The sequence below is a fragment of the Pipra filicauda genome, unplaced genomic scaffold, assembly GCF_003945595.2.
Source record: "Pipra filicauda isolate LSUMZ 115617 unplaced genomic scaffold, ASM394559v2 scaffold80_size11013439_pilon, whole genome shotgun sequence".
Classification (NCBI taxonomy): domain Eukaryota; kingdom Metazoa; phylum Chordata; class Aves; order Passeriformes; family Pipridae; genus Pipra; species Pipra filicauda.
In genome coordinates, this window is record NW_024104987.1 from 3,232,813 (window position 1) to 3,255,350 (window position 22,538).

Sequence of the window (22,538 nt, forward strand, 5' to 3'; positions counted from 1 at the left end):
TCCACATTCTAAGCTGTAATACAATTTTTTTTAATAAAGAGATCTGAACTTCCAAAATTCCTATTCCTGTATCAGGGTATAAGATTTTCTGTGCTCATAAAGTTGCAGGAAGAGTCATCCAAGCTGAATATGGTTTTTCAGTGACATGTGGGTTTTTTGTCAGATGATCATTTGACATTACTGCCTGCAGGAGTAGAGAGCTGCAGTCCATGAATTGAGTCATCCCTTTCAATCTTATGGTTTTAAACTTCTCTGGGGAGGGCAAAGTTTGTAACTTCCACTTTCCAGTGAGGCTACCAAAGGTGTTTGCCAGGCCAGGCTTTTAGAGTGATATATTGTGTGGTTTTGAATAAACTTTAATTTCTGTAATTTTCTTTATCTGTAAACCAGTGATAATATACAAATACTGTCCTTTTGCAGCACAGTGAGAAAAGTAGTTACCCTGAAATATCAAACACACATCGATGGCACAGAGTAAATTAACCCTGTTAGAGGTTATTAACCAGTCCAACAACCAGACAGATGGAGAAAGCACTTATATCCCAAAGCATTATTAAACCTTCTTGGCTTTGCTTCTGCTGGTATATGAGGTTATTTTGAGGAAAAAAAACCAAAAGGGATATTATCTTTTAGCCTGCATTATCTTTTGGTGAGTCTTACTTTTTTCTCTTCTATTAACTTTGAGATTTGAAATGCAACTTGAGCAATTACATGGTGTCTTATGTGAAATACTGAGACTGTTCAACCTTTTGTAAACCAGACTGTCTGAGCAAGGCAGAGCCCTTGGATGTAATATTCCCTTTCCTCCCTTTTCCAGATCAACCCTTGATTGAAAATCAAAGTTGATTGTATTGCTGGTTTGACAGTGGCCATGTTCATCTGCATTAATTCTCATGCATTGTGTTATTTTTAATGTAGGTTATTTTTCTTATTGCATGTCTAAATTTTCCTAACTCTTGCTATGCAGTGACTTGAAGAATTACATTTGAAAAGAGAATGTATTGAAGAGATTGTTTAAGTCCTAAAATACCCTGTGTAGATTATAGCATGGTATTTTTGGAAAGCTTTTTTTTTTATTTTATTTGTATTTCAAAACAAAAGCACCAGATAAGCTGCTTTGGGCATGAAAATAAGTGATCTCTTTTCCCTTTGTTTTTGGGCTTTGCTTTGGTTTTGCTCTTTTAACCAGATAAGTACATCTGCTTTATCTGGTTATACATGAACAGTTTCCTACTTTAACCCCCTCAAGAGTGCCAAAAGTGTTGTTGGGATGGGTCTTTGAAGATGTGTCTGTGCACATTTTGTTATGCAGCCTCTCTCCTGGGAATGCCACCTCAGCCATGGTCCAATTGTAACCTGCACCCAGCGACCCCTCCCGCCAGGAAAACTGGGCTGTTCTTCTTCTTACTTCCCTGTTTCTGTGTGTGTATGTGTGTGTATGTTCTTCAGAAAGCCAAACTTGGGCCAGCTGGTAACAAAGTCATTACTTCAACAGAAGACAAGAGCTCAAGTGTGCCATCCAACAATCTGGACAGGGTCAAGCTGACAGATTTCAACTTCCTCATGGTTCTTGGAAAGGGGAGCTTTGGGAAGGTAGGAATTCTTTATAATTATTCCACTCCCATTCCTTTTTTTTTTTTTTACCTTGAGGAGGAATGAATGACTAATTCCCTGAGAAGCAAAAGCCAGAGTCAAAAGGATGTGCATTTTTGAGGGAGGATCTCTTAACAGGGAGCATGGTGGTTCCCTAAGGACTAGAGGGCTTCAGTCCTGACTGGCAATTTTCTTGAAAAAGTAAAAATAAATTATAAAAGACTGTTGGGCAAGATGTGAGAAACAGTTGCTGACTTTTAGATCCTCACTTCTTGGCAGGTTCAAGGAAATCAAGTTTACTTTTCTGGCTTTACTACCCAGGTCACTGTGCCAGTTCTGGAAGTCACCAACATTGGTAAGGCTGGACACTGGGGGAAAACCAGGAATAGTGTGTATAGTATATATTTGAAATCCATTAGTTGAAGGAACAGGCTGCTATTTTTCTGTCTGCTTGAACATCACTTCTGTGATAAAGTGCCCTTTACTGAAGAAGTCCCCTGGGACTTAACATTTTATCAGCCCTTCAGCAACGTGCCTGTGATCAACCAGAGGGTTTTGGCACAGGCTGTGCCTGAAATGATGGTACAGCTTGTTGCAGCGGGTGAGTAATGACCATAATTTTGGAGTTTTGATCAGATTAGTCCATACCAATAAAAGGAAAAGCTGGATTGCCATCTCTACAAATCTTGGGGCTTGGCTTGGGACGATTCTGAGCCCGTTGTTTCTCTCGGTGCAGGTGATGCTGGCAGACAGGAAGGGGACAGAGGAGCTCTATGCAATCAAAATCCTGAAGAAAGATGTGGTGATCCAGGATGATGATGTTGAATGTACAATGGTTGAGAAACGAGTCCTGGCACTGCAGGATAAACCCCCGTTCCTGACACAGCTTCACTCCTGTTTCCAGACAGTTGTACGTGAGCTCTCTCTTCCCACCCTGTGTTTTCCAGACTAAATGATCGTGGATTTTAGCACTTCAGTGACATTTATTATCATCCAACCCATACATCATAGCATAGAAAACAGCGAAGAAATACCACATGTAATTACTCCTTGTATTTGAAATATAAAAACTAGGTTTAAAGATTTTTCCTCTGAGTCATTCCAGCCGACCAGGGTGACAATTCCTAAATTTCATCCTGTGTGGTTTCTAAGTCAGAGCCTTAAGCCCACCTTCCCAAAGGTTCCTAAATACTTTTAAAGATTTGAGGTATTTCCCAACCTAAATGATTCTGGGATTCTGTGAAAAAAGCCAGATCCCCTCAGCTTTCACAGCACAATTGTCTGTGGTGTTAAAGGCACTTTCAAACTCTGTTTAATGTCTGCAAATCCCTGAGCAGAAAATGGCCTGAATGCAACCAATTTGCAGACATAATCACAAGAAACCATCACCTTTTTAATAATAAAAAAATCTATATTTTTAATACCTCCCATCTTCCAAAGGAAAACTCATTAAGAAGGTTTAGAAATGGCCTCAGAGCAGGAATTTTCAACTACCTTTGATTTTGTTTGTTTGGTTTTTATTAGAGACTGATTTTTCAAACAGAGCTATGTTTGTATAATTCATATGACCATTGTAGACAAATAATATGTAAAAGTGCACCACTAAAATTGACAAATCTTGTCAGATCTCCTCAGTCATTTACTCCTGCAGGTTTTACAAAACTTTCCACTTCCATTTATCGATCTATCGATTTTGCAGGAATGTACAACCAGTCCTAATAATCCTAAAAGCTTTATAATAACATACCAGTGACTTTTTTTTTTTTTCTGCTGATCAATGAATATCTAATACATTTCCTCTAATGTATTTCTCTGTGTCTTTACTGCTTTGTCCCAGGACCGGCTGTATTTTGTCATGGAGTATGTGAATGGTGGGGATCTCATGTATCACATCCAGCAAGTAGGAAAATTTAAGGAGCCACAAGCAGTGTGAGTGTTCACATTCATATATTTAAATCATGTCATCCTCATTATCTTATACTCTAAGAGGATTTGGTTTCTTCCTCTTCCCAGGCTCAGTAGGAAGTCTAAGCTGGCCTTCTTTGATTGTGCTTTTAAGGCCCAAAAGCTGAAGTTCATGTTAAAAATGTTTGCACACATAGGCCAAAGGTATCTGTGCCTTTATTCCAAAACAGAGCACAAACAAAAGCACACAGTGCCTACTTGAAAGGTGACAAGAATTTAACCAAGGCAGCAGGAAATTAAAGCTGTTACTTGGCATTCTGGTGTTGTTTTTAAAAGCAAATATTAATAAAAAGGTGAGTGGAACATTTCAGTCTGAATTAGTGTTATAAGGAAAGGCAGCACAAATAGCACTGCAATATAAATAAGTTTATACAAGATAAATGCAATGTATAGCTTATAAGAATTTCTGTGATATATTTGCAAGGAGTTAATAAATTATTAGAAGTTGTTTATGTACCTGATCCCTTTTAGGTAATTGTACATCTGGCACATCACTGAGCAGCTGATAATGATCTATAGCACATTCAAGTGTGAATAGATCCAGCAGTACCACGTTAGTCATGCTTATAACATCTCCTCATCACTTACTAGCGTTCCTTGAATCATTTACCAATGAAACTTTAAAAGCAAGGGTGACCAACTGTTTTAAGAATTCAGTTAAAATAACTTCTCATCTCGATTTAAGCAACCAGGGCTCATTTAAATGAGAGGCCTTCTAAATATAAGTATTTCAGAATCAGAAAAATATTTTAACAACTCCCTGAAGAAAAACTAGATGGTGTCAGATCATCTTTGACTCCCAGCTAATGTAACTTGCCAACACTTAACAAAATCTGTGGTGCTTTCTGACAGCTTCTGCCTGTGCAGCATCTTCAGCACACGTGTTCACCAACACCTCTGATTGAGTGTTGCAGAGCTCAGCCTTCCTCTCCCTTATGCTAAGCCTAAAAATTAATCTCATCTTTAAATAATCCTCTTGCATATAATTTCCACAGCAACCAGCTTCAAACAGCCATCAATATTATATATCTTTTAACTGCATTCGGCAATTATATTTTATATGGTAATCGTTTAAATTAGCTTCATGTAATTAATCCATTAACAGCCTGTGTAAAGGAATACTATTTCTGCAAATTATTTCATGCCATATGAATTGCAATGTACATTGAGCTGCATCCTGAATTCATCAATATGTGATTAGAGATAAGGATCTTTGCAGCAGAGTCAGATCGGTCCAAAAAAAAAAAAATGCTGTGCTCCAGCTACACCATTTTTTGTTGTCTAGGGAGACATTTTCAATATTATTTTTTTGAAATTCTGCATTATTTTATCATCAAACACTCAAAATGTGTCTGTTAAGGTCCAGTCAAACTGAGATGTCTTTTATAGTATCTGCCCGTAATACATATTTTTATACTCTTACATATATACACACTATAAATTATATATTTCATATGCTATAATGCTATCATTATTTACCATGATGCACATCCAAATGATTTTGTCTGAAGGAAATCACGAGGCAGTAAGAAATCTGTTGTGGTTTTTTTTCTTCCACACAGGTTCTATGCAGCCGAGATCTCCATTGGGTTATTCTTTCTCCACAACAGAGGGATTATTTATAGGTGAGTATAATCTGACATAAGTAACTCTGAACGATTTTTAAAAACCTGAATGAATCGGTTTCTTTAAAGTTTTTGGTGTATTTTTAAAACACTGTATAAAAAGCCATCAGTGTGGGGCTCTTTTTGCTGTGTTGGTGCTGGTGAGGAGGAAACCAAAGCCCCGGTTTTACCTGAGCTTTCTGATACTTGTTGATCCTAAGCATTAACATTAAATTGCTGTGATTCTTCATAGAGATCTGAAATTAGATAATGTGATGTTGGATTCAGAAGGACACATTAAAATTGCTGATTTTGGAATGTGCAAAGAACATATGTTAGATGGAGTAACAACCAGGACCTTCTGTGGCACTCCAGACTACATTGCACCAGAGGTAAATATTGACCATTTCAAGAACCTTTTAGTCTCTCAAATGGAAATTGTCCCTACACAAATTGTACACCATGGGTTTGGATAGCTGGAACTCTGGATTCTCTGTGGATGGTACCATTATTCTCCTGCAGGTATATTGAATATCTTTATGAATTGATGCAATATTGTCAATAAGACTTCGCTATTCTAAAAATCTAGTTGATTGAAAAACTTTTGATGAGATCAGTGCTTCAGCTTTGGTTCATACTAAAAAAAGACAGGCTCAGCACCTTGTGATTTTAAATTTGTAGGCTGGAAATGTTATTAAACTAAACTTTACAATTTGTAAAGTCATAGAAACTTCCTGGATGGTGCTGAGGTTGTTGCTGAGGTCAGCAAATACTTCACTGGGAGCAAATTTTGCTTCTTTAATGTATTTCTCCATAAGTTCTCACAGCTGCCAAAATGCATTTATTTAAAGCACTGTTTGGCATTTTCAGGAAATCACAAACCACTCAGTGAGATTTGGGAAGGGACTCTTGAGGTCTTGAAGCTTCTCACTGACCTCTCTGTAAAACTCCTGTCATTGAAGGCCTGACCAAAGCTGTAAGATCAGGGCTTGAATGGAGTTGACATAATAAATCCATAATTTGCCTTGAGTTTTCCATGATTTGGGAATACCAGTTCAAGCCACTGAAAGCGACAGTCAAGCAGGAACCAACTGCAGTGGGTCTAAAATGAAAATTTGATCCTGAGAAGCACAGTTGTGCTTTGAAGCCTGTGATAAATATGAGTTTAGAGTTGAGATTTTTAGTCTGGATATGATTTGTATTTCAATGCTTTAGGTATAAAACATTAAAAACAAGCACATGTGGTGATTTGGATATAATTCAAATATATGAATATTAAAATCTGGTATTTGTGCATACTGAGCTTTCAGGAGTCTTGATTTGTTTGGCAGCAAATTTGATGCAAGAGGCTGGATCCTGATCCAAGATACTCAGTTGTTCAGTGAGTACTGAGCAAGAGGCAGCTCTGGCTGGAACATTTCTGGCTGTAACTGTGTTTGTTGGAATAGGGCAGATTTATACATGGACAAGTAAATTAGTGTCTAAGGTGAATTTTGTCATCTCTGTGAAATTGGAATGAAAAATAGTTTGTTTTTTTCTCAGTTGCTAATTCATGCTTTTCAGAGTGAAATATTGAGTATTATAGAGCCTTGTTTTTTCACCATTTGCTGTTGCTTGCAGCAGGATATCAGAACAACCAGAATAGTTCATTTTCTTCTGTCAAAAAGTAAAGGAAGCCAATATACCAAATTAGAGTGTCCTTTCTGTGGCAATTGTCTTGTGCCAGTTGATACCAAAGAACATTTCATCAACACCAAAATGCTCAACATGAGTCAGTGCTGGAGTGAATTACTTTATTTTATTTGGAAATTCCATATAAAGAAATAAACCTTTCACCAAAACATTCAGTAATTGGGAGGAAATTAGTCTTTCTATCATCTTACAAACAGATTTGATTTTATTTCATTGAATTGACCGATTTTCTTTTGATTCTGAAGACATTATTGTGACTGGCAGATTGCTAACTAGGTCTGTGGTAAACTTCAAAGGAAGGTTCATGTTTTGCTTGCAGGGGTGTTTCAGCATGTTTCCATGGGCTAAAATTTATCAATTTGTAATAGATTTTAATGAAGATGCATTTGCACGATCCCATTCCCTGCTGGGTGCAGATAAATGAGCTAAATCTAAATAAACTGTTGAAGGTGTCTGGAGGAGAGTCCTGTGAGTGGGTTGTACTCAAACACAGAGAATTAACTCTTTCCATCAGCATTTGGGAAATAATGGTGTGACAATAACGGGGTCTGAAGGAGCCCCACAGTCCCTCTACATGAACCACCCACACACAGTTCAGGGATTACACAGCTGGAAGGACCCTACAGGGACGTCTCAGCTGGTGTCACTCGGCCCATCTCTGGATGGAAAATAAAGTGCTTCGTTCAGCAAAGAGACTTTGCACAGCTTGGTGTACTCTAAAATAACGTTTCCCTTTTTTATGATTGGGAAAGTTACCATTTGTTGATACTTAGCTGGATAACTGACTGGAATTAATATTCATTTTCTTATCCCATGCACATTAAGGAATGTGCAGAGGTCAAACTGGTGGGATCCCAGGCCTGACAGCTTCTGTCAGGCAGAAAGTGGTTATCTTGTACAGAATATTTCTTGATGTGCTGAACTCAAATATTTATGGTCAGAGTGGGGAAATAGCTGTGAAATCAATTAGTACTTTGTGTTGCCTTGACCAGTCAAGAGAGACAGGAGGAGATGGATGTCAGGGGGATTAGTGGGAAGGGATTCTGCCAGCACAGAACCCCACCATCAGCATCCCTGCAGCAGCCAGAGTGATGAGTTTTGAATTTCAGAAGAATTTAAATTAGAAACTCCATTTCCCTTCTCCTCCATCCAACAGCCTCAAAACCTTCAGCTGTAACCTTGAATTTGCCAGGATTGTGGGAGGTAAATATGTATTACAGAGGTTTGGAAAGCGTGTGTTTGACTGTTTCCCGTGCTAGTAATATTTATTTCTTTTAATAACTGAGTTTTAGCTTTTCCTGCAGACATCAGATGTGTTCACAAAAGATTTTCTCTTGCCTCTGGGATATAATCTTTTCATCCCAACTGGCTACTAGCTGCAAGCTGCAATGATCTAAACATTCCTACAAATTGCTGGTATTAATCTCTGTGTCCTGCTCTTAACTGTGCCTTCCTCGAAGGCAAAATGGGGGGGGGGGGGGGAAGAAGAAAAAAAGCAACATTCTTCTGCCAATTTTGCTTGATGAGAGAAATTCCTGAGCTCTTCCTGAGCGCTCAAATCCACAGAACCTGGAAAGGCAGAGCTCTTAAAGTGCAGCAATAGGTAGTTAAAATGGGACATTTGGAATGGAAAAGGAGATGAAAAAGGCAGTAACTTAAATTAATGATGGAGAAGGAGCTGGGGGGAAGGGTCCTACCAGCTTTCCACTCCTCCCTGGCCAGTGAAAAGCAGAGATCCTAGCTGGAGGAGGGGACAGCTCTTCATTTCTAGGCACAGGAACTCCCTCACTGCTCTGTGGGTCTGCCCTGCACACTGTGGTGAGACAGGTCATGTTAGTATACCCCAATTTACTCTAAAAGATACCAGAGTTTGTCCATGCAGATAGAATTATTTTGGCAGCTGCTGCAAGGCAGGCAGGGATGGCTCTGAGTGCAGCAGCTGGTAGGTAATACAGGATGAATTCTGGATGAGGAGGAGGGAACTACTGAAAATACAACATTTAGAACTTGCTGACTTTGTACCAGTGCATGTTTGACTGTACATTGAAAGCTCATCTGCTTCCTCCCACATGTCATTCCTTCCTTGAAGTGAGCGTTCTTTCCTCTCGTTTGCACTTCCAATTAATGCTGGGAATAGCTCCCAGTAGGATGAGGATAACCACAGGTTGGTGAATGAACGTGGCAGATTGCTTTGCTGTGCTTCCCTTGTGCCACAGCCTTACAAGGATTGAGCTGGTCATTCAGATTGGGTGTATTTAATTAGGATTAAAGGAAAAAAATCTTCCAGTGTCCAGCAGCAGATTTGACAGGGCCACCTTTTCCTACCTGGTGGTAGGTTCAGTGAAAGGAGTGTTCTTGTTGTAGTTGCAGTGGCACCTTTCCAGTGTTGATGTCTGTATTTATGTCTCAATTGCCCCTCTTCCATCACTGGTCCAGGTGAGGGAGGCATTGCCAGCTCTGGTTGTCAGATGTTGACATGTGGCACCAAACAGCACAAAAATTGCAGTGATTCTGACCCTACCTTAGGTTTAATGGAGGAGCTTTTCTCGTGTTAATTCTGCCTCTCTTGATGATTCTGCCAGCTCTTCTCTCCCAAAGGCAGATGTCATTGGGGCAGGTTGCTTTGCTGCTGGAAATGCTATTTAGGGAAGAGCCCAGCTTTGACTCACCTCTTGCTGCATAAACAACCAGCGTCACTGAGTCGGTGCTTCGGTTCATCTTTCATTGTATGACATTGCTTTGCTGTATTTAAACCATTTTCTCCCCTCAATAAACCCATCAAACTCCTCCACAATAGGAGGAGAAGTAGACTGTGGGCTCCTGGACAGACCTGGCTGCCAGGTACAGAATCTTGGCAGTGTAGCAGCATTTTCTTTCTCACTGCTGTGGATCCATTTTTTTTTCTCATTTGCTAATTGAAATAAACTGTTCCTCTCAAAACCACTTACATGGAGCACGCTTGTTGTACAAAATGTTCTGCCCTTAGGAATTAATGACCTGAAAAATACCTCTTTTTTTTTTTGATAAAATACTCTTTGCCATAAGGCAAAGAGAGATTGTCAGAGAAGGATTGAAGATGAAATAGTGTATCATTTGCTGTGTGTAAAAGGCCAGTGTTTTTCCTGGATAAAAGTTTGAAAGTGTTTGGTCTTTCAAGAGGCAACACTGATTCCAGTGGGCCTCTGGGACTTACTGTTGATGGAAATGAAAGGGAGAGTAACCAAGTGTGTCAACTAATACAGTATGAAATGAACATCCCAAATATATATTTTTAAGTCCATATTACCACTAAGAGACAAGTAATATAGATTTGCCTTTATGTAGGACCTTCCAGATGAGAATCTTGTTATTATCTGTGATTGTCTAATACATTCCAAAGTACAATTGATTTTGAAACCTTTTGGTTAGAAACATTGCAGTAATTTTTAATTCATGTGCTGCTGTATCTCAGGGAAGAACATATATTCACACAGAGACTATAATTTTATTTAGTAGCCAGGCAGTGCTGCTTTATTGCACTGGTGACTCACTATTTTCCTGAGAAACTACAAAACTTGCCAGTTCAACTTCTCGTTCAGACAAGTAAAAAATTTACAATATGTGATGTGTACTGGGCTTAGCAATTTGTCTCACAAAGAATAAAACCACATGCAAACAGGAAAATAAATGCAGGCCCCTCTGGAGCAGTGACTGCCTCAGTTCCCTGCTTATTCTGGTGGTGGAGGGTCGAAGGCTCCACTTGCTGCCTTCCCTGGTAGGGATGGACAGTGGCTGGGACATCCTACTTGCCTTCCCAATTCACAATATCCCTTCACAGTTACTTAGAAGGAGATTTGAGAGGACATCTGCCCCCTCGAACTCCTCTATCCCATTCCCAAACCCAGCTCTTAAATAAATGAACGCTGACATCTGAAGAGGCCTCAATTAAAGATGATGATGCAGGAGGGGCCCTGGGTGCTGTTGGCACCCACAGTCTTTCCTTGTGTCAGAACTCAGTTTGTGCTTCTCCATGAGTCAAATGTGAACAATACTTGACATTTCCATTAGTCTGAACAGCAGGAACCCCTTCCTTTTTGGGGTAGCTGTTACCTGGCTTCGTCCTGACAATCACAGTCATGAGGCTTGGGAAAACATCACTGAGCTCTTTAGGGGTTTGCTCTTTTCCTAAATTTTGACTCCTTTTACAGCAGAACAAAAATAGAAATATTGAAAAGAAGGGCTTAATTATTGATAGTCCATAAATTAAGTGATTCTCATGATTTCAAGCTATGACAGACATGGATGGATAACATTTTTGCCTTGTCTAGTACGTCGTGCTGCTGTACTTCCCCTTTTGCCCTCAAATGCACATCCCAAGGACTCCTGAGAGCCACATTTGCCAAGATATCAGGGTATCAAAGGTGAGGGTGGGTTTAGACTAATATTTGCAAAACAATCCAACTCCCACTGAAACCAGTGATTGGCTGGAGTGAGGATTACAGGATTGGCTTGCTGGCCTTTTTCAAGGAAATATGTTCTTCTTTGCATGTCACTATTTATCTAATATGCTACAGGACTGGGGGTTAGTTAACACAGGGGTTTTTCCTTTGTTTGTTTGTTTTTTTTTGTGATTATACAGATTATTGCTTACCAGCCCTATGGGAAGTCCGTGGATTGGTGGGCTTATGGTGTGCTGCTCTATGAGATGTTGGCTGGACAGGTAAGATTTACCTTCCCGTGCTCACTGTGACCTCCTCCTGCATCTCCAAGGCTGCTCTGTTCCAAGGCTCCCTAAAGGGTTAGACCATTAGAAGATAAGACTGAAGCCTTTCATACTGCTATTATCTCCTTGTACTCTTGACTGACTCAACTGAGAATGTATTTAGGCTTTAAGCTCTTTATATTGTGCCCACATAATCAAGCTCTGCCTTTGAATACGGCTCCTTTGTACTGCAATAATGTTATAAATAGCCATCTTCAGGATTGAAAGGAAGACACTTGAGCAGGAAAACGCATGTCAAGTGGAAGAAATATCATTTAGTAGTTTGAAACCACGGGGAAGCATAATAACAGTGTGTATATGCTCTGCATTGCAGTTAAATCCCAAGAATACAGTTTTTGTGTTGTATGTCCTGGGGGTAAGTGTGGGTTTGGCCTCTTGGAAATGTGCTCAGTTACAGAGCCCTCCTTCTGCACAGTTAATGAGAGGCTGCTCTCTGAGGCACTGGGGTAGGAAAGCAACACTGTGCTGCAGTAAATGGCAGATAAGTACCAACTTCAAGGAATTCTATTAGTCTTGAGTTGGAAAAGATTTCTGCAATTGGCTTTCAGTGAGTGTTAAGCTAAAAGCAGGCGTTTCCTGAGCTTAAAACAGACATTTTTAACAAATGCCTTTAATAGTTTCTCTACTAAATTCCAGTGACATTTTGAAAGTTTTAATGTGTGGCAATTGCAGATGCTAATACTTTACAGGCTGCACTACAAATACAGGGCATCTGAATGCTCTGGAGAAAATGAGATTTACCATTGGTTGGGTCTTGCACGGTGCCCGTATCCTGGGGAGTCACCCATGGGCACTTCCCTATCACCTCTGTTTTAAAATATAATGCAGCCCTTTCTTGTCATAGTCTCAGAAGCAGAAGCAGAGTCTACAGCCATGACATAAAACAAACTCGAGTTTGGAAGTAAGTGAGGAATGGATGTACCTTAGCACAGGGTAATTGAAAGTTCAATCTCCAGACTTCACCCTTTAAAGTATTTTGCCTGCCTGGTGCAGAGTAGCTTTAAAAACTGATTAAAGCTGATTATGAAGATAGTCCTGCATACATTTCATTAACCTGTGGGGGCAAAAATGAATGTTTTTCCTGGATTTCAGCCTGAGACTGATGAAGATACCCAGGGTGCAGATGGCTGGGAGTTTGGTGTGTGCTCCTGGACAAGGACCACTGCTGTGTACTGATCTCTTTGGGCATAGTATTGTCATACCATTTCATAAAAAGTTGAGATTTTTTTTAAAAAAAAAGCAAATCCCAGTAAGGAACTCACCTGTGATTTGTTTTCAACAGCCTCCATTTGATGGGGAAGACGAAGATGAACTTTTCCAGTCCATAATGGAGCATAACGTGTCCTATCCCAAATCACTGTCCAAAGAAGCTGTCTCCATCTGCAAGGGGGTGAGATAAATGCTTCTTTACCATTAAGTTCCTTTTTGGCAATCCTTGTGAATGACTGGATTTGCCTGGCTTTGACATGGCACTGTAGTATTTTTGAGGGCAACTTCTGTCAGGCAGTGCTCAGCTCTATTGTCACTTGGTGTCACTGATAAGGGTTCAGCTCTTCCTGCTGTTCTGCTTGTTTTATGGCAAGAACAAATGTCAGAATCAGTAGCTGCCAAACACAAAGCAGAATTTATAAACAGGATGATGGTGTGAAGCGTCTCCACCCACTTTGCCTCTCGACCCGCAGCAGCACAGCCCCAATTTTGCAGGGTGAGAAGATTTCTCAGCTTGGCTGGATCCCAGATCCTCCAGAGAGTCTTCAGCCCAGGATGCCTAATGACAGGAGCAGAGAAAAAGAGTTACTAACACTCATTTTTAAATGTAGGTAAAGATGAGCTTATGTGAAAATGGGAGGAAACCACGGGGAAATCCTGACCCAGTGGTGACTTGTGCGGCCTAAAATTGGCCTTAGATTGTAAATTTTGAGGAAAAGAAGAGATTTGGCTTCAGGGGATTAGCTCAGGAAAAAAACAGTTTGTTTGACTTTCCTTTGACTCCACGTGATTCTCCAGAGAACCATCAGTCTGCAGCTTTTCCAACCCACTGTTTGTAATCGTTATTTGAGATCTGATTTACACTGATAAAACACCACTGCCTTTAGTATCAGTTAATCAGTTAAATTGGTATATCCTTTGCAACCATTTAGGAGGTGTTATACATGAGCTGGATATCAATCCCTTAAGGAAAATCATCACAGAAAAGGAAAGATGTTTAGAGCAACAAGGTAAAAGGAAAGACCACGCTAATTTTGGAGCTTATCCCAGTGTAGACATGCTGGGTAGCAAAAAATAAACACCATATATTTTTGTGAAGTACATGCAGATTATTGCCTTGTCGTGACAATCACATTTTCAAACAGCAAAGCCTGAATTTGATGTAATGACCCCATTTTCAGCTCCCCTGCTTGCTGCTGTTCTGCGTGCTCACACCCAGAGAGGGCAGAAAGCTAAAACTGCCCTGTTGCCACGAGGTTTAAGGTCAAATCTCTGTGACACTGATGTGTTCATTGGCTGTATTCAACTGACAAATTAATCCCAGGTTTCAGTGAGCATTATTCCTGAGCTAAGAAGTCAATATGAGAAAGCTTCTGAGCCTTGCAGTCAGTGGGAGCTCAGCAATCCCAGGACTGGGCACCAATGGGCAAGACAAACATGCCCATTGTGCTCTTGGGATTGATTTGTCTGCTTGACATCCATTCCACTGATTTAGAGCTTGTTGGGCTTGGTAAATGCAGGAACTGTGGAAAGAATTAAAACTACCAGAATCAATATTCACGTTTTCTTTTATCCCTTACTGTTAAAGCAAGGGGTTTGGAAAAGGTAGCAAAAATGGGAAAGTTGCTGTTAGGCTTGAAGAAGGCTGTGATTCCAGCCCAGTGCACAGCCCCTTCCCAAATCTGCTTTGGAGTCACTTTTATTTTAGGTTTAAAATTGGAGTCAGATCAACTCAACATTTGGAAGGAGACTAAAGCAGTACAGCTGAGCTTTTAAAAAGATGTGTGGAGGTATCACTCTCAGCAGCACATTAATCATATATAATTTGTAGCACAGTTTTAAAACGTCCCCACAACACTGAAACTGAGAGTTGAAGGCTACATTGCACAATTCCTAATGTACACACCAACTGAGGAGATGCTGAGGAGTTTGTTAATTAGGAAGCACATTACATTTTCTGAGCACACCGTGCTCGTGGGTTTTGGGTTGTTTCTTTTCCCCAAGTCTGCTTAATCTCTGCAAGTGGGTATAGTATTGACCAGGATGTCATTAAGAATGCAAGGGAGGAAACACAGATTTGATACTGGCAGCTGGGTGCCAAGGAATTGGAGGCCCTGTAATGAGATGTCTTAAACAAGCCCAGAGAAATGAAATGGGAGTGGGGAGGTTGTACTTCATACAGCTTTAGTGTGTTGGGATTTATTATGTTTAATTGATTGTTGAGATAAGGCAGAGGCTATTCTGGAGATTTATAAGACTGAAAGACCAAAGGTGAAATTCAGGAGTTGTGAGCAGGGATGGCAGCATGTCTTGGGCATCACCTGCACCTCTGGTGGCAACCAGTGCCAAGTGGGGAAAAGTTCTCCAACGCAGCCCCTAATTTTGTTGCTGATGTGCTGTCTCCAGGGAACAAACAGGAAAATTCATCTTCAAAAACTGAATTTTACCTTTTCAAAACAATTTCATTAGCAATGTGTATCTTCGAGAGAGGAGCGAGAGCATCACAACCAGGGGAAAGTCTGTCTCACTTCCATTCCAGCGTTAAATTGAATCATTTGCTGTTTTCTTCCCGACAGCTGATGACAAAACATCCTGCAAAACGCCTTGGCTGTGGCCTTGAAGGTGAAAGAGACATCAGGGAACATGCTTTCTTCAGGAGGATTGACTGGGAAAAATTGGAAAACAGAGAGATTCAGCCACCTTTCAAACCTAAAGTGGTGAGTGAGATGCCAAGTCCTTCCCTTGCCTGCACTGAGGCTTCCCCGTGGGGTGACATTAATGCTGCCTGGCTGGTGCTGCAGATCTGGGACACTGCTCAAATAAGGCAATTTGATTATGGCAGGCCAGTCTGTAAGTCTGCTCGTGATTTGGCACCTTGTGGTGTAACCCAGCGTTATTTGTTCCTTTGCAAAAAAGTCTCTCAGTGGTTTGAGTCCTGCCTGGACGGTCACGCACTGCAGGAGGTGCCGAAAACGGGGAAAATTGGCATATTCACATCAGTGGCTGATGTGTGAGGCTGGTGATAAACATGGCTCATGACTGTCTCCTCTGAACAACGTCTGAAGCCAGTGATTCAAGGGATCTGAATTGCAGGGGTGAATTTCCTCCACAGGCTGCACAGCACAGGGGGGTTGTATCCCCATCCTGCAACGTCCGCTCCGTTTGCAAAGTAATCCCTGATTTACTTTTCATGTTTGTTACTGGTTTGCACACGTGTATCCATAGCAATATTTTAGAAATCCAAGCAAGTGGAAAGATGTCCTTACCCTCAGAGCTGTTTGCTTAATAGAATTGGGAGAGCTGGGCTTGTGGAGACAGAATTTCTTTCAGCATGTATTGGTTTATTGACAGGCAAAGAGCACACAAGAATACAAGCTTTAAGGAACAGCTGTAAATTGTTATGTCCTAACATTGAATCTTTCTTCTCTATCCCTTTTTTATTTCAGCTGAGAGGCCTGGCTGGCTCTGGCATTTCAGGTGTAGGGTCTGTACACTGATTTATTTGCTAATACAGGCACACTAGTGAGGTACCACAAATTAATGATGCCAATACCCAGTGGCAGAATTATTCTTCACTTCCTTCATACAAATGACTTTTTCATATCACCAGGAGGAGAGTTGCAGCTGAGAAGGGTGTTTTGTGCTAGGGAAAATACCCTTTTTTATATGGTGTGGATTTTGCATGCAGGGAAGGGTGTAAATAAGTAAAGAACAAAAGAACATGTGTGGTGCTGCCAGTCCTGCCCAGCTGGTCCCCAGAGCTGGCTGTGCAAAGGGAAGCTGCTCTTTAGAGGTATTTTATGGAGGATTTTGATTACATGCTTCTCAAGTCAGACTTAAAGCTGATCATAAAGCAAATCTACCTTCACAGCTCCAAGTTTTTATTAGCTCAGGGGCTGAGTGCTTAGACTCTCCTTGAAGTTAAAAGTATCACCAGCATGAAGGTACTAAAAGCTTGAAGGATGGTCTGGTTCCATCACAGCACACTTTGTGGCAGATCCTGGCTCCTCTTTGGAGCAGCTGTGCTCCATCCCTGTGGTTATCCTGACCTGGTTTGTTCATACAGGCTGCTTTTAAAATGCACCAAGGCCAGATTCACATGGAGCCTTTACTCTCCCAGATAAAAATAATTTAAAATCCAAGTCTGGTATTTACATACCCTATGTAAAACTCATTTATTGCAGTTGCTGATTCTATTTGTATCAGTGTCATGGAATTATAGAATCGTTTAGGTTGGAAAAGACCTTTAAGATCATCAAATCCAACAGTTCTCACTGCTGGAGTTGGCACTGCCAAGCCCACCACTAAACCATGTCCCTACACATTTCAGTGCCTCCAGGAATGGATATTGATTTTAGAAAGCAAAAAACACACAGTCCTTAATCTGTTTGAAGATAGGGATGTATTTATAGGCTTTGTTTGGCGTGGGTTTTTTTCAGAAAACCTTTGTAGGTGCATCTTCTCCAGGAATAATCCTGCTGCCTCCTCACCCAGGCACGGCTCTTACTTGAACGTGGAGCTGCAGATTTTGGGTCAGCAGTTGGTTGGTTTTAAATAATGTGTTCACTTCCAGACTGACATTTCACAGGCTGTAGGCATAGGATGATTATTTGGCAAGAAGGACCAATTTTACTTGTATTTTTAAGGTTAGGAGGTTTAGAATTTCTGCAGTTCTGCTTTAATGCTGCATTAATGTTCACAACAGCAATGCTACTCTTTACTGTGAGGACAAAAATGTAATTGAAGGTGCAAATTTATTGATAAATTACTATATTTGCCCCCCAGATATACCCATATTTCACATGATTTATTTCTTAGCTTCTACTAACACAAGCAAAAGTGAGAGGCCTAATGGAGTCAGGAAGTTTGGTTTCAATATGCAAGTTGTTTGAATACTTTCCACTTGCTGAAAAAAGAGGAGGAAAAAAAATTAAAAAAAGAAAAAAGAGCATCATTTTGTGGCAGGATGATGCTTATCTGTACATCATCTTTTTAGCAAAAGCCTTCCCTGTATAAATAGCCCTTTTGTGGCTGCTCTGAGCTGAGTGTTGTGCCTCTGAATAAATTTAACTTAATTTGGGGATACATCAACTTTCATGCCAGTGATTCAGAGTTTTCCCCTTGTCGAAGTTCAGCTGTTTCCATTCCTGTTCTCCAGAGATTCTGTGCCAAAATGCACTGGCCTCAGTGGGCACCAGGGTACCCACCCCTATGTGGAAAAAGCCTTGAACCTGGGGCAGTGTTCCTGTGCTTGTGTTCTTGCAAGGCTGAGCCAGTGTCCTCTGTGAGCACTGATTTCCAGGACCTGGGCACGTGTTTGTTGTCCGAAATACAAACCACCTTGAGCCCCAGGCAGAAGTTCTGAGCTCGGCTCAGGTGGCAGGTCCAGGTCCAGCACCTGCCAGGTGCTCTGCAAGAAGGTTGGAAACTGTGACTGGGCAGTTTCCAAGACAGCCAAACATCTCACCCCTGAATCCAGGCCCCTTTCCAGTTGGCTTCTCCCTTAAATGCACAGATTAATCCATGTTGCATTCATTCAGAAAAAAAAAAATCAATGTTTAATGTTGGTCTACTGTACAAGCCCTATTCTGCCCTTTCTAATTTATCCTCTGAGTCTGAATATAATAATGTAGTGTTACCCTCTAAATCCACATGATTGTAGGGATATTGTAGGAATGGATAGGGAGGAAAGGTCAGTGACAACAGGAAGAAACGTTGGGTGCCTTCATCATACAACCACACTTTGTTCGAAGATCTGTTACAGTAGTTTTGAGATGAGCAGATTGAGCAGTTTCCTTCAGACATCTCCACATTATTCAATGCCTGACTTTCCTCAAATATGCATCTTTTTCTTGCACACAAGCTAAATTTTTTTCTGGTACCACCTTCATCCTTTTTAACACGCCTCTACTCATACTTCCCAGCCTATCGAGTGTTTTCTGCATTTCTCCAAACTGTCCTCTCTGCAAACCTAATTTCTTTTGGTTTCTGTTCTGAAGGAGTTGTGCTCAGCCTGGAGCTATATATAACCCCCCTTTTTGGCTGGGCTTTGCGAGACAACTGTCTCTTAAGACAAAAAAAAAGGGAAAAAAACCTGTGATAGCACATTTTGTAATGAGGACCCGTCCCAGGATGTGCTCCCTGCCCAGCTCCCTCCCACCATCCCCAGGACTGAGGCTGTGCTGTCCTTTATGGATTAACATGAGTTTATAGGCTGTACAATGAAGAGTCAAAGCATATAAATAAATTGCATTAAGCTTTTTGCAGATCGTAAAGGAAACAGAGACTAACACAAAAATTGAATTATGTATCATAGAGGTCTTAAGAAGAATTAAATGACTTGACAGAGAAAGTATCTCTTTCTGCCCATAAAAATATTTTCTTTTTCTTTCTGTATCCCAGTAAGTCTGAATATTTAAACCTCTTTATCTCATCACCTCATGCTGATGGCTGGAAACCTTTCTTGGCTGCTTTTCATCAGAACTCACCCGTTAAAACTTCTCTGTTTGTGTGGATTTTTTTGCTGAAATATCTGACGTGTCCTGACAAAACGCTGGGACTACCAATGTATTGCTGGGGGGTTTTTTTGAGCCTCTTTCCCTGTTTTTCTCTTTCCTTGCAGTGTGGCAAAGGTGCCGAAAACTTCGATAAGTTCTTCACGCGGGGACAGCCGGTGTTGACGCCCCCGGATCAGCTGGTCATTGCCAACATAGACCAGACGGATTTCGAAGGGTTCTCTTACGTCAACCCCCAGTTCGTGCACCCCCTGGTGGAAAATGTAGCATGAAACAGCAGAGCAGGAACAAATCCCGCCGTGGGGAACAGCCCGCAACCCTACAATTTTTAGGCTTTTGCCTTGTTGATTCCATTTGGGCCTGGAAATTGTAGGGTTCGAGAGTGTAGGGCGAGGGAAGGGCCACTTAGTCAGGATTTGGGCTTTGCAACGGCGTTGTTGTCTTAATGGGACATAAATTAGTGTACGGTGCCCTCTTACTCTTCTAGAAGTCACCACTGACTTGTCTAAACTTACCCATTTTTTGGTACGTTATATATTTTGTAACTTCCCACTGTCCTTTTGCTCCCTTTTCCACTCTGTTGTGTTAGGGAAAAAAATCTAACACGTGGTCTGAATTTAAAAAAACCACCTGGAATGTTTAGTCCTTGGGTGCAGATGCTGGAGGTGGGACTGTTCCTCCTGCAGTTCCCGGGGACTTCGGGGACACGAGCAGCACGAGGGACCGAGCGACAGCACCGGGGAGGAGAGGCATTGCAAAAACAGTGCTGAAAGGGGTTGTTTGGAAAATATGGCAGAAAAAGAAAGCTGGGAACGGGTGGGTGGGTGGGAGGGGGGAATAAAATCAAATCAGACCCTGAGGCTTCGTGAGCCGATCCCGTAAGATCACAAACAAAAGCACTCCAGTGGTGGCCACATCTCTAGGGACTTGTGCTAAGTAGCATGTGATAAACTCAAGGGTGAAATTTTGTCTTTAATAATAATAATAATGATAATAGTAATAATTTTAATAATACTTTTGTGAATTTTAATCTCCATGAGATTATTCTGTGATCCAGGGTGCCATTGTTTGTTCAGTTGGTTTAATTTACACCGCTCCTCGAGTTTACTGTTAACTGGTTCTAATACCAATATTTTACTATGAAGTTCATTAACCTGGAATGTAAAACAAAACTGTAATTCCTCCTAAATCTTATTTACATGTGTTTATTTATAGTCTGCAGTGTAGGGCAGTAAATTGAAAGGATTATGTGTACTAAATTAACAAAAAAATGCAGCCCCGAGTGACTTCCTGATTTCTTCAGAATAACTCATGAAAATCAAGTGAGAGTTAAGTCTTAAAATAATCAGTTTTAATTCAGAAAACTTTGGGCTGTAGAATAATCAAGCCTGAAAGAAGCAGCACCTAAAACTTGTTTTATTGATAGAATGGAATTTAATACCTTTTACATATGCTTCATGCAATGAATTTTGCATGTTTAGTAATAACTCTTAATAATAAGGGTTAATAATAAGCAGATCTATATTACTGACATAATCATATCAAGCATAAAGAGTATTATAAAACTTTTATAAAACAACTCGTGCTTTATTTGTGAAAGTTCTTGTTCTGAATGACACATTTAGATTTAGCTAAATGTTTTCTTGCTATTGTTTTGATTTTTACTTTAGGTTTTGGATATTGTTACTGGCTTAGGGTATAATCTCTTTTTTTAAAAGTAGATATACTTTTAAATGATAATTGCTACCTGCAGGTTTTATACGAGGTTCAATTAGGCTTTCATTTCACATCTGCTTATTACTTGCAGAGAAGGAAATAGACTTTATTTGCAATGATGAACACTGTAATTAATGCAATCTTCTCCTCTCCTATCACTTAGAGAAAAAATTTTGATATTTCCTCTTACAACTTTACCAGAAGATATTAATTCAAATATCAGTAAATACGTTTTGTGCATATTTTGGTTTTGTTACAGCATGTAAAATAGTATTTGGTGCATTCCCCTTATTTTTTTTCCCTTCTGCCTTGTTCCCCTTAGCAGCCATAGGCACTTTTTGTCTGTCAGATGTGCATGATGATGCCAGAAGCATGATGTCTCTGTTGCTGCATGCAGACTGGTTACGATTTTTCCAGCATGTAAACATATTCAAAAAGTAAGATATTTGCCATAAAAGACTTAAATTTATACTAGAATATGTAACGGGGGAGGGTGGGAGGGGGAAATCTACTTTCTAATCCATCTTTTGTGACAATAAAACATGGAACCTGTGCCAAAGATTCTGTCAGAAAGATCCAGTCCTGCCAAGTGGCAGCCAGGGGGGGGGTTGGCCCTGCAGGGGTGACCTGTGGAGAGGGGGACAGTTGTGGAGGGAAACACGGTTGGATGTGAACGGCACCTGTGGGTTGTCTGGGCACCCCTGGGGCCTTCAGAAGCTGTTTCTGGTGCTGGGATGGGCGATTTCCAGCACTCCAGAAGTCCAGCTGCTGCCCAGTCATAGTCCCTTTGCAGCCCCAGCTCTAACCAGGAGAATCTCGGAGCGATCAGGCTTTGGTGACATCCCGAGGTGTGGGAAAACACACGGCTCGTGAGGGGTGTTGGCCAACTGTCAGGAACTCAGATTGTTGCCTAAATGAACAGGACTCCAAATTTTTCACGCATTTCAGGAGCAAAGTTTTTAAGCCATTCTGTGTCAAACATGTTCTCAGCCAAGACTGGGAGTTCATTTTCTTCTTTGTGTATTATATAGTTCAGAAAGGATGGTATTCACCACAAAGCATGTGGCCTAGTGCAGCATTCATGATTTTTTTTTTTTTTTACTGAATATTATGAGCCTGATGTAGTTTAGGAAAATCAGAGTATCATGCTGTAGATTATAATAGATTGAATTAAGATAACAGGTTACTGAGTGTCTCAGATTTGAATGAAGAAGGGGCTCTCAGCTAAGTCAGTCTGCCATGAGGCGGCATTGTGAGTCTTTTAAGAATGTGGAAAAGACACTTTTGAAAAAGGAAAATACTGGGAGAAATGCCAGCACACAGGTTTGGGGTGTAAGAAAAGCAGAACAGGGGCAGAGCTGAACCAAGTGAGAAACCAGGCAGGAGATCCCATGGGCACATGTTCCCACAGGTCTGTTTTCCTGATGAGTTGTCCAGGGAAGTCCCACTGCGGGTGGTTGTTCCCGGTACAGCTGTGACAGT

At 40.8% G+C, this 22,538-nt stretch overlaps 1 protein-coding gene across 2 annotated transcripts in view; it reads left to right on the forward strand.

Annotated features, from left to right (window-relative positions):
- PRKCA (protein kinase C alpha) overlaps positions 1-21,617 on the forward strand; it is a 140,837-nt gene extending 119,220 nt beyond the window's left edge. For both annotated transcript variants that reach the window (XM_027749708.2, XM_027749710.2), the window contains 9 exons: positions 1,450-1,593; positions 2,330-2,503; positions 3,431-3,522; positions 5,121-5,183; positions 5,416-5,554; positions 11,473-11,553; positions 12,899-13,006; positions 15,402-15,542; positions 19,448-21,617. In XM_027749708.2, coding sequence (XP_027605509.1) covers positions 1,450-1,593; positions 2,330-2,503; positions 3,431-3,522; positions 5,121-5,183; positions 5,416-5,554; positions 11,473-11,553; positions 12,899-13,006; positions 15,402-15,542; positions 19,448-19,612 — 1,107 coding nt within the window. In that variant the 3' untranslated portion in view covers positions 19,613-21,617. The remainder of the gene's footprint in view (positions 1-1,449; positions 1,594-2,329; positions 2,504-3,430; positions 3,523-5,120; positions 5,184-5,415; positions 5,555-11,472; positions 11,554-12,898; positions 13,007-15,401; positions 15,543-19,447) is intronic.
- The last annotated feature ends 921 nt before the right edge of the window (positions 21,618-22,538 follow it).